Source organism: Sphaeramia orbicularis, chromosome 24 (assembly GCF_902148855.1).
Source record: "Sphaeramia orbicularis chromosome 24, fSphaOr1.1, whole genome shotgun sequence".
In the NCBI taxonomy this organism is placed as follows: domain Eukaryota; kingdom Metazoa; phylum Chordata; class Actinopteri; order Kurtiformes; family Apogonidae; genus Sphaeramia; species Sphaeramia orbicularis.
Genome location: NC_043979.1, coordinates 567,955 through 580,995, shown reverse-complemented (window position 1 = coordinate 580,995; position 13,041 = coordinate 567,955). Strand labels below are relative to the sequence as shown.

The following is a 13,041-nucleotide window of genomic DNA, read 5'->3' as shown; positions in this document are numbered from 1 at the left end:
GTGAATATCATCATATCCACTGTGCAAAATGGAGAAATAACAAACCCCTCCTTTTCTGGATTCACAAACAAATTTAAAGTGTTTGTCTTGTCCCAAAGAAAATTAGAAAAAAACAAAACTGCAATGAAAATAAGCCAGAACATTGCTTGTTACTTATTATTTTAATTTAAAAAGTCTTCTCTGTTGCATCTCTGCTCCTTTACTTTAATTTAAAATGCCTGATTATTTGCTTTGTGTTGTATTTGAATGTTTTATTTTATTTTATTTTGCACTTGCCCTACATGTCTCCATGATTTTTGTACTTTATTTTATTTATGTTAATTTGTATTACTATGTTATTATCCTCATTGAGAGTTTTTTTTTCACAAGTTCAATAATTTAAAAAAAAGACAAAAAAAAAAAAAAAAAAAAAAAAATTGGAGTTACCGTTTCATCAACAGGAAACAGTAGTTGAAGGCGGACGTGACGTCATTACGTCTGGCGTCATTACGTTTCATCAGTATTTTCCGCGCGGGAGCTTTGGTTATCAAACAACTAAGTTTGTGGGAAACGACAGCAGGTAAATAATGGACATAAAACTGTAGCTTTTGGTGACAGATGCTTACAATACTTTTCCGGAACTCAAGTATTAACTGTTATTCTACGTGTCATTGGACTATCATTGGCTAAATGTTGTGGTGGTTTACTTGTATATATGTTAGGCTGAAATACTACTAATACGTACTTAGCTAATGATGCTAATAGGCTAACACGGTGGAACTGAAGTAAAATATAACTGAAGCTAACGAGGGAATTCAATTTTATTATTAATGTTATGTTTTAACTGTTAGGAGCAGATGCTTCTAACTACGGTACGTGCCTCAGGTGTGCGATTCTATTCAAGTGGGTAATGAGAGTTAAAATATACCCCTTACCAAACACCCAGCCCTGTTTTTCTCCAACTTTATTGAAAACATTTGAGTGTACAATATATAAATTATGAACAAACAACAAGTTGTCAAAGAGGAAGAAGCATTTGAACAAATAAGTTTAAGAAAATAATGCAGAGATTTAAAGACAAAGCAGGATATACAATTAATAGAATAAAAAAGTAAGTAAAGAAATAAAAATAACAACTCTATCAAAAAATAAATGCACCAGAGAGTTCAGTCACTATTAAAGAATAGTTTCTGAATAGCCAGGGTGTTGTGTTGTGATTTAATATATTTTTCAAATTCCAACAGGAAGATTTTAAAATTTGGGTTTGTTTTGGTATATTTATTTTATGTATATGAAATTTTCCAAATAAAATGAACAAATTTACCACAAATTCTAAATTATGAATGTCATGTTTAAAATATGTAATTACATTTTGGGATGTTATAGTTATCTTTTCATTACTTTTAGATATTATATATTTTTCAATTTTAGACCAAAAATTAGAAGAGTGTTCACACAGAAAGAATAAGTGTAGAGTAGTTTCAGAGCAACAATGACAAAAGTTACACATTTCTTCCACGTCAAAAAATTGAGACAAAATAGCGTTGGCTGGATATACGTTATGTAAAATCTGTAGATGTATAATTCTAATTTTGTTTGTAATACAGTATTTATATGGTCGTGTCACAAACACCCAGCCCTGTTTCTGCCAGTCATACTGATTATGATGTCACCTCAGGCCTCAAACATTCTTCTAACCAGATGGATTTAACAAACCCCTGTTAATGAAAAGCATAACTTTGACAAGACTGGACACAAGGATTTGTCTGTGTTTATATGTTATTTTTCTCCCTTCATTTTCCAGCTGGAAAACTCAACTCAACTTCTGGATAATCAGACTATATGACAGACACAGACCGGGTTTAGCACATGGTCTAAACAACCTTAATTTGATTAAAGTATGTAAAGTGTTACATACTTGATCAGCAGTTGTAAATGTAGAAGTATTGGAGTAGTACTATTGAAAGTGTATAATCTGTTGACTTCACAGCCTGTTCTTTTCAGTGGTTGCTTAGCTCCATCCTCTCTCTGTAGAAAACTGTCCATTTCCTAGTCATGGCTATGAGGAGTGAGGCCAGGGTGGAGGCGGAGGTGGTGGAGGAGGAGGAGAACTATGGACCCCAACCTCTGAGCAGACTGGAGGTACTGTGTGTGTGTGTGTGTGTGTGTGTGTGTGTGTGTGTGTGTGTGTGTGTGTGTGTTTCCACAGCATTGGTGAAAATCTGGATGTTTACTAAATAGGGATGTAACGATATGAAAATTTCATATCACTGTTATTGTGACCAAAATTATCACGGTTATCATTATTATTGTGGTATTATTGAAATTGTGCTCAAAATGTTCAAAAAGTGCTAATACACACACTGAAATAATTTAACCAAGTTGTAATAATAAAAACAAATAAAATAATAGTCCCAATGTCCCTTCTGTGTCAGAAACATTCAAATATTAACCCTCAGTGGTCTGAGTCTATTTTGTCCGTTTTTCAGTCCTTTTGATTTTGCCTTTATATACTATATAAACAAATGTTTACTATACCCATGTTTGGGATCTGTTTTTTCAGCACAACTTCATCTAGATCATCTGTCTATTACTTTTTTCACTTTAACCTACTATAAAACATAAAAGGACAAAAAATACACAAACAAAAAAACAATGTATATAATTTATTGCAAAAATAACACGCAGATGCTTAACGAACATTTTCAAAGACTTTAAAAGTGAATATTTGTTCCAAATATTAGGTATAGAAAATTAAAATTGTAATAAATTAAAACTATACTCAAATATTTAACATCAAAGCAGATCTTTACATAGGGTTTTTTCCCCTAAAAGTGGAGTAATCAAACACAGTTATCATGATAATTAGAATTTTAATGGTAATACTAACTGTCTGCAATTTTACCGCAGCTTATCGTTATACTGGTAATCGTTACATCCCTATAACCAAAAGATATCACTGACCACTTTAAAAAGGGATTTTACAGAGAAAGCGGACCAGTATTCAAGATTTATCCCACCCAAGCACACCTTTGTATCTACCACCATAGCTATATTAACCATTTGCCAAAGGGGAATTAGAGTCAGTGGTCTTTTGTGGACTGCTACAACAAATGGGGAAATGAGCAGAGTTGCCCTTAAGCTGCCATAGTTGAAAATATATCCACTTTTTTCAGCTCATGAAGAAAATAATCACTTTTGACCTAGAAGAATGTGTAGTGTATCTTTCATTTTAGACTTACCTGTTTAAAAACACATCCAGTTTGTTTTCTTTTGCAGCGCAAAAACCTTGTGAATCTATTTTAATGATCCTTTCATTGGTGGAAGCTGTCAGCACACGTCACCTTCAGATCCAAATAAAAACTGTTATAAAGGCATTGGAGTCAAATGGGATGTCAGAAAAATATCAGATCACTGTAAAAAGTCAAATGTCCTATCACATCATTGTATAGTTTTGTGAGTTTCAAATGGAGCCTGTTGAATTCTCCAGTTTGACATCCTGATAAAAGCATTTTCTGTTTGCAGTTTGTAAGCACTGAAGTGCTGTTTGTTGAAGTCCTGACATGTCACATATGAAGATAATTGTGACCGACCTGATATTTGACAGATCAAAGCCTATATTTAACAGACACAGTGGGCCTCTAATGTATTATAATCTGATAAAGGCACCATCTAAGCTTCATCTGACCTGAACTGTGTCTGAGGTAATACATAAACCTGCTGCTTGTGTTGACCAGCCTTTCCAGGTTATGGTTCCTCCCTCTTGGTGAACACATGTTCCACTGTCTCCACAGCAGTGTGGCATCAGCGCCAGTGACATTAAGAAGCTGGAGGACGCAGGTTTCCACACCATCGAGGCCGTGGCCTACGCACCCAAAAAGGAACTGCTCAACATCAAAGGCATCAGTGAAGCCAAAGCCGACAAGATCCTGGTAAGAGACTGAACACCCACAGCCCCGCCCACTGAAGGTGGCCCCGCCCACTGAAGGCAAACCAAGTACTGTTACCTCTCATCTCCATCTGTGTGTTGATGCAAGAAGTAGAACTACACAACTACTACACCACTATCATGACAGCTGTGAAGCCCAGTTTACACTTCAAAGCTTCTAGAGCTGCTACAGACAGAACTCAGTATCCAACTGTGTTTAGAATTCTGTCTGTATGTCCACAGTTTACAGTCTGAGTATCGCAGATGTTTTTCTTTCATATAGAACAGGACTGTTAAAGTCAGTTCAGTTCAGGGGTCACATACAGCCCAAAATAATCTGAACTGGGACGGACCAGCACAATAACAACAGTACAATAATAACAGTGAAAAAGTCAAATTACAATATGTTTCATTAAAAATGTGAATAACATGAATGACGGGGCTGGTTCTATTCATGGGCATGGGGGGGGGGGCAATCCCATGAAGAAAGAAAAAAAAATTCAGTTCATTCTTAAAATAAAAAAAAAAACAAAAAAACAAGCGCACAGTTAAATTTTTGGGGCTTTGAGAAAAAACAAAGGTTTTTCTCATACCCTGTCCTCACAGTCCTGTCATTGAAGTTGTCCCACTGTGTGAGTCCATTTGAAGTCTGAGCTCTGATACATGTATGTAAAGGTTGAAGAAGCCTTGGTTTTTTCTTCTATAGTAGTCCTTCAGCAGTGATGAAAGTGTTGTGGTTTTTGCCAGAAATCTGTTTTTTTCTGAAAACTGAGCACATGTTCTGGTAAATTAAACGTGTCCGGATCATTTCCGTCTGGTTTGGCAACATTTCAGCCGGAAAACTATGCATAAATCACTCCGAAATGTGTATATTATGTTTCTTTGGGTCCGTCTCATGTGCGTGGCCATATTGTTTTCTTCTCCATTCGTCTCGACCAATGAGATGCTCGTTTACAACGCGGAACTTGTATCGACGGCTCTGATTGGTCCGTTGGCGACACATGGTCTGTTTCGTGTCTCTGGAGGCAAGATGGCGGATTGGCTTTGAGTATTTTACTGCCAATGTATTTGGTGTAAATATTCTGTGAACTCATGTCAGAATTCATGGTCCTTCAGTGTGGGGACGAACTGAAGTGTGAGGCAGGAATCCAACATTCTTGATGAGCCTCTTTTCTCATGTTTCTAAGAGACCAGTGTTTTTACCACAGATACTGACTCTGTCCATGATCTACCCATGACAGTGTGTGAAGTTCATCAGTAAGAGAATTAGTGGAACACAATGTTTAAGTACAGATATCCAGATTTGATCAAATGTTTGACCATATTCCTGTGTGACATGTATGTTTTCATTCATTTGAACCTTAATGCTTACAGGTTTGTGCTCCCAAAGTACACCACAATGCACCTAAGAGCATGTAGAATGACATGCTCAGAAAAGTTCAGGGTTTTTTTCTTCCCTCACTTTCCTCACTGTTCAGTATGTGTGTGTTTTGTGCTGCTGTTGTCAGGGTGAAGCTGCTAAACTGGTGCCCATGGGCTTCACCACAGCCACAGAGTTCCACCAGAGGAGAGCAGAGATCATCCAGATATCCACCGGCTCCAAAGAACTGGACAAACTCCTGCAAGGTCTGAACACCACACATGTGAGGAGCACTGGTTCACATCTGAACACCACACATGTGAGGAGCACTGGTTCACATCTGAACACCACACGTGTGAGGAGCACTGGTTCACATCTGAACACCACACGTGTGAGGAGCACTGGTTCACATCTGAACACCACACATGTGAGGAGCACTGGTTCACATCTGAACACCACACATGTGAGGAGCACTGGTTCACATCTGAACACCACACGTGTGAGGAGCACTGGTTCACATCTGAACACCACACATGTGAGGAGCACTGGTTCACATCTGAACACCACACGTGTGAGGAGCACTGGTTCATGCCTGCCAGACATTTAAAGGACTTTGAAAACACTTCAGATCCAAACTGACTCCTTTTCCCACATCTAAAGACGTCAGAGTTTAAGACACAGGATAGAAAAGTTTTTACAGGGTCATTCATTAAAAACACAAATACGTTCAAACTGAGATTCATGCACTGGAAACATCTAAATCTGACTAGGACTGTGTATCGGCACAAATCTGGCGATACGATCCAAATCACAATACTAGGACCGGGATACGATATATCATGATACTGGTAAAAAAGGCCGATTTTTTGTTTGTTTCTTTTTTTAAAATGATTATTTCCTTGAAGAATTGAATTACACCATAAATCTGCACAAATCCTAAACACATTTGTATTTGATCCCAACAGGATCTAATGTTCTATCACCAAATGTTCCAACTGTGTTCAAACTGAAATTCAGTTTTCCAGACATTCCAGTTTCAGATCCTGTTCAAATGTTCAGATTCTATTAGTTCACAACTAACATCAGAACAGGATTTGAGTTCAATCCAACAAAGGAACGAATATTATTGAATAAAAGAGTGTGAAATAAGAATAAATAAAATATAAACAAAAATAAAACTTCACAATGTCTCCATTTGAATAAATACCTAAAAATTTTGATGCAGTACTTTTTAATATTGATACAGTATTGTGAAATGAAATATTGCCATATATTGCAAATTTATCGTTGCGATATATTGCAGCCCTAAATCTGACCAAGTGTATTTGTCTCATTTCTAGTCCAAATATCTCATCACACTTAAAATCAGACAGAATCACCTACAGTGGAACTTTACAGTCAGATATAAGACCTGATTTATAGACAGTAGATCTGGAAAATCTGATTTCAAGAAATTATACAAAAGATAATTTTCACTTGTTCCATTGGCAGATTTTTTTTTTTTTTTTTTTTTTTTTTTTTTTTTTTGCTTAATTTAAGATTTTTTTATTTTTTATTTTTGCGTAATTCAAGCAAAAACATCTGCCAGTGGAGCAAGTGAAAATTATCTTGGTAAGATTTTGATTTTTCCAGTGTAGATGAGTGTTTTTTGTTTTTACCTCCGCCAAGGAGGTTATGTTTTTGCCAGGGTTTGTTTGTCTGTTTGTTTGTTTGTCTGTCCGTTAGTGTGCAACATAACTCAAAAAGTTATGGACAGATTTTGATGAAATTTTCAGGGTTTGTTGGAAATGGGATAAGGAAGAAATGATTAAATTTTGGTGGTGATCGGGGGTGGGGGGGCCCATTTCCAGCAAACCCTGAAAATTTCATTAAAATCTGTCCATAACTTTTTGAGTTATGTTGCACACTAACGGACAGACAAACAAACAAACAAACAAACCCTGGCAAAAACATAACCTCCTTGGCGTGGGGGGGGCCCACAGGGGGGGCCACTGATCAGCCTTGGCGGAGGTCTGCACTCTCCGAGTGCTTCTAGTTTGCTTTTGCGAAGCTTGATCCTCATCAAACAGGAAAAATCTATGGTCAGGGGGTCAAACATGTGGCCCATGAGCCGAAAGCAGCCCGACAAAGGTTCCAATCTGTCCTGAGGGATGGATTTGGAAAGTGCAAAAATTAGTCAGTGGTGTTGAACTGGTTTTAGTTCAGGTTCACATTCAGACCAATAGGATCTAAACCAGGGGTGTCAAACCTGCGGCCCGGGGCCCAAATGTGTCCCGCCAAAGATTCCAGTTCGGCCCCTGGGATGAATTTACAAAGTGCAAAAATTCCACAGTCCAGGCTGTGGAACTCATTTTGGTTCAGGTTCCACATACAGACCAATAACAGCATAATAATTTATAAAAAATAAAGACACCATAGTTTCTTTTTGGTTTGATGTGAAAAAAAATAATGTTACTTAATATTATTATGCCTATAAATAAAGACAACTTCAAAGTTTTGATTTTGTTTTTGTGCAAAAAATAACATTAAATTATGGAAATATTTCCATTTCCAAACTCTCCTGTACCAATAAAATGTGACTAACCTGAACAAATGTGTCCAACCTGAAATGTCTGTATTAAATTCAGTCCAGTTTGAACTCTTTTCTTCCTGTTCCTCAGTGTTTAGTGTCTTTGGAGATCTGATCCAGAATGCACATGGACTAATGTGAAGTGGAGGCAGATTATTGGTAAAATTACACTGATTTTTCTGAAGAAATGTCAGTTTTTTCAGGTTATTCACATAATTTTTGTTTGGATAATTTATAAAAGTGAGTATTTTCAAAATTTAATTGAGTTTTTTGCACTTAAACAAAGACAAACATTTGGAGTTGTCATTATTTATAGGTTATTCTGTTCTTATTTTACTGGTTGGGTCCACTGTAGATCAAATGGGGCTGAATGTGGAACCTGACAGAACAGGAGTTTGAGAGCCCCGATCTAAAGGAAAATAATAAGATTTCAAGAAAAGCACTTGGACAGCGCAGAAAGCACTTGGAGAGATCTGCCCCCCACCCCTCCCCACCCCCCAATCACCACCAAAATGTAATCATTTCTTCCTTGTGCCAGAATCAACATTTCATGAAAATCCGTCCATAACTTTTGAGTTATCTTGCTAACAACAAACACACGCAAAGCAAAGTGATCACAATACCTCTTGGCGGAGGTAACAGCCTATAAATAATAATGACTCCAAGTTTCCTCCTTGGTTTAGTGTGAAAAATAATATTACATTATACCTATAAATAATGACAACTCCAAATTTTTCTTTGTTTTAGTGCAAAAAATGACATTAAATTCTGAAAATATTTCAGGGTTCATTCAGGTACTTAAAATCCTTGAAAACACTTGAATTTCAATGTTGTGTTTGCAAGGTCTGGAAAGTGCTTGAATTTTATTTCAAGTGCTTGAAAGGGGTTACAGTTCTAACTCTGTGATTTATTTAACACTGTTAGGTTAGAGGTCCAACCAAAGCTACTAACAGAGGTGACACATTTAGAAAAATAAAACTTTATATAAAAAAAAAAAGTCAATTCCAGGAGTTGTCAGGTCGACTCCAGGTCCATTTGGATCTGAATCTTTGTCTCACTTAGGACTGTAAGAAAATATTGGCTCTACAATATATTGCGATATTTCATTTCACAACACTATCAATATTAAAAAGTACTGTATGGATATTTTTAGGTATTTATTCAAATGTAGATATTGTAGAGGTTCATTTTAGTTTTTTTGTTTTTCTTTTTTGTTTCTATTTTATTTATTATTTCACACTCTTTTATTCAATAATGTTCGTTCCTTTGTTGGGATTGAACTCAAATCCTGTTCTGATGTTAGTTGTGAACTAATAGAATCTGAACATTTGAACAGGATCTGAAACTGGAATGTCTGTAAAACAGAATTTCAGTTTGAACACAGTTGGAACATTTGCTGATAGAACATTAGATCCTGTTGGGATCAAATACAAATGTGTTTAGGATTTGTGCAGATTTATGATGGAATTCAATTCTTCAAGGAAATAATCATTTTAAAAAAAGAAACAAACAAAAAAATTGCCCTTTTAACAGTATCATGATATATCGTATTGTGATCCTAGGATTGTGATTTGCCGATACCCAGCCCTTCTCATGTTCATGCTGACGTCTGTCGGAGCAGTGACGTCACTGTGTGTCTTTCAGGAGGCATCGAGACAGGTTCCATCACTGAGATGTTTGGAGAGTTCCGGACGGGGAAGACTCAGCTGTGTCACACACTGGCCGTCACCTGTCAGGTACAGTCCACCTGAGGACACACAGCACGGACACCTGCAGAGTGGACGGACACTTTAACAGGACGTGTGTGTGTGCGTGTGTGTCCACAGCTGCCCATAGATCAGGGAGGAGGTGAGGGTAAAGCCATGTACATCGACACCGAGGGAACCTTCAGACCAGAGAGGCTGCTGGCTGTGGCTGAGAGGTCAGTCCGTCTGTCTGTCCGTCTGTCTGTCTGTCCGTCTGTCTGTCTGTCTGTCCATCTGTCTGTCTGTCCGTCTGTCTGTCTGTCCGTCTGTCCACATTTGTTTGTTGTTGTCTTATGTCAGGGCTGTCAAACTCATTTTCTTCCGGGGGCCACATTCAGCCCAGTTTAATCTGAAGTGGGCTGGAACAGTAAAATAACAGCACCATAGCCAATAAATGATGACAACTACAAATTATTTTAGCACAAAAAATAACATTAAATTATGCCAATATTTACATTTACAAACTATCCAAACAAAAAGGATGTGAATAACCTGAAAAAAATGAAATTTGTTAAGAAATGTGATTACAATTTTGTCAATATTCTGCCTCGATTTGTCATTTCTACATATGCATTACAGATCTGATCTACAAAAGCACCAAACATTCAGTAACAGGCAGAATATTGTTAAAATGGCACTTAATTTACTTCAGACGCTTTAGGTTATTTACATTTAATTTTTAAAGGATAGTTTGTAAATGCAAACATTTTCATAATTTAATGTTTTTTGCACTAAATCAAAGAGAAAAAATTGGTGTTGTCATTATTTATAGGTTATTCTGATATTATTTTTGAGTTTGATGCCCTAACTTGTGCTTTGCAAATTCATCCCACGGGCCGGATTGGACCCTTTGGTGGGCCGGTTTTGGCCCCTGGGCCTCATGTTTGACACCTGCGTCTTATGTAATGGAATTTGAACTTTTTGATCTGATTCCCTTCTTTGTTCCTGTATCCTTTCCTGAAAACCCGTCTCCACTGCATGCTGACTTACCCATATCTTCACCCAAACCCTCCTACTGTGTGTGTACATTTTCTTGCGAGGTAACAAAAGGTGACTGATTGTTAAAACCTTGAGTTCATCATTCAGTCCAAAGGCCTTTGAACAGACTGGAGGTGTCACTTGCAGATGCGTCTCACCCTATAAAAGGTGGATCTTGTGAGAAGCTCTTGGTCTTTTCTTCAGTCGCTGCTCGTGTGCAGAACTGACCTTTACAAAGAAATAAAATGTCGTCGGCCGGCAGAAGTCTGTATTTCATTACTCACCATAACACTTCTTATCTGTAATAAACCACCGTCTGTCACTGGGTGCAGCTTCTAGAACAGGGGGGTCAAACATGCGTCCCGTGGACCTAAACCGGCCCACCACAGGGTCCGATCAGGTCCATGGGATGGATTAGAGAACTACAAAATTTACACTCAAGATATGAACCATCCATGGTGTTAAAACTGTCTGTCCTGTGGAACTGATCTCTTGGTGTGGCAGTGTGTAATCGGGGGGGGCGGGGGCGGCACTGGTTTCTCCGTCATACTTATAATACTATGGGGGGGGGGACCTCACACAGCATGGACGATGATGATTGTTTTATATGAAATGTTTGGTGTGATCTACAGTGGATCAGAACCAGTCAAATAAACAGAATAACAGAAATAATGACAACTGCAAAACTGTCTCTTTATTTTAGTGGAAAAAAGTAAAATTACATGAAAATGTTTACATTTACAAACTATCCTTTCACAAAAAATATGAATAATCTGAACAAATATGAACATTAATGTCTTCATATACATCAGTGTAAATGGACCAATATTCTATTATTAAATGTTCTGTGTATTTTAGATCCACTGTGTCTGTACTTTAGAGTGAACATGTAGAAATGATAAGCTGAGGCTGAATATTGGTCCAGTGTCACTTTATTTAAGCACTTTTGTGTTTTTGGTGGTTGTTCATGTTCACTTTTAAAGGATTCTTTGTAGATGGAAACATTTTCATAATGTAATTTAAATGTTCTTATGTGACTGGTTCTGACCCACTCTAGATCATATTGGACTGAATGTGGAACTTAAACTAACATGAGTTTCAAACCCCCCCCCCCCGGTCTGGGAGGAGGGGGTTCTAGTTTTTCAGTTTACCGGCCGATGGGCTGTAAGCTACTGTCGTCTGTCGTCTGTTACAAAACTTTCAATCGTTGTCTTCTCTGAAACTACAATTCTGATTGACTTCAAACTTGGTCTACAGCTTCTGTATGATGATGTCAACACAAGTTAGAGAAATTATTTGGATCTGGATCTGATTCTGGATTTGGTGCCACTTTGAAAAATGTCCCCATTATAAGAGATAGGAAGTGGCGGTCAGCTCCAGGGCCATTGGTCCTGTTTTTGTTTTGGTCGTATAATAATATTAATAAGTGCATATTGTTTCTGTTTAATTGAAAACGTCATCAGAAGGTGAATGAATGTGTCGTGTGTTTTTCATGACCTTCAATGCTGCGTTCAGGTGTCGTCTGTTCAGCCCAGTGTCGTCTGTGTTCAGGTACGGCCTGGTGGGCAGTGACGTTCTGGATAACGTGGCGTACGCTCGTGCCTTCAACACAGACCATCAGACCCAGCTGCTGTACCAGGCGTCCGCCATGATGGCCGAGTCCAGGTGAGTGATTGGACTGGAGTCAGCTGACTGCACCGACCAATGGGAGCTGGACAGGTGTGTGTGTGTGTATGTGTGTGTGTTTGGACAGGTGTGACCTGTGTTTGTTTGTTTGTTTGTTTGTTTGTTTGACTTAATGGACCCAGTGTGTTCAGAATGAGTGTGAACCCCAGTTAGTATTAAATTCAAGTGCATGTTGGGTGATTTTGTAAATGTTCAGCTGACTTCATAAAGCATGAACACACATGATTCTATTTCTAATTCTGTCCGTCCTGTTTTAGTCCAGACAGTGAACTGTGTGTCTGTACTGTCCTCTACTGCAGCTGCACACAAATGTCCCATCAGAAATAGGACTGATATTATCAGACTGAGTTTATGAACTGATCCAGTATCAGTCCAGGCCTGAACGTCTGCTTCACAGTTTTTCACTGGTGTGAACTGATTTGTTTTTATTTGAGATGATTTGTAGGTTGGTTGGTTTGTTTGTTTGTTTGTTTTTTCAGTTGGATGTCGTCTTAGTATTGGTGAATTCTGATAATCTCTCTCTCTCTCTCTCTCTCTCTCTCTCTCTCTCTCTCTCTCTCTCTCTCTCTCTGTGTCTCTCTCTCTCTCTCTGTCTCTCTCTCTTGTGTCTCTCTCTCTCTGTGTCTCTCTCTCTCTCTCTCTCTCTCTCTCTGTCTCTCTCTCTCTCTCTCTCTCTCTGTCTCTCTCTCTGTGTCTCTCTCTCTCTCTCTCTCTCTCTCTCTCTCTCTCTCTCTCTCTCTCTCTCTCTCTGTGTCTCTCTCTCTCTCTCTCTCTCTCTCTCTCTCTCTGTTCTCTC

The 13,041-nt window shown here is 38.1% G+C and overlaps 1 protein-coding gene across 1 annotated transcript; it reads left to right on the top strand.

Moving 5' to 3' along the window:
• The first annotated feature begins 500 nt into the window (after positions 1 to 500).
• LOC115414913 (DNA repair protein RAD51 homolog 1-like) lies at positions 501 to 12,228 on the top strand. Its single transcript, XM_030128276.1, has 7 exons — positions 501 to 559; positions 2,014 to 2,121; positions 3,774 to 3,911; positions 5,416 to 5,533; positions 9,481 to 9,572; positions 9,663 to 9,757; positions 12,111 to 12,228. The coding sequence occupies exons 2-7, from the start codon at positions 2,035 to 2,037 to the stop codon at positions 12,226 to 12,228; spliced, it is 648 nt and encodes a 215-aa protein (XP_029984136.1). The 5' UTR covers positions 501 to 559; positions 2,014 to 2,034.
• Positions 12,229 to 13,041: the final 813 nt, after the last annotated feature.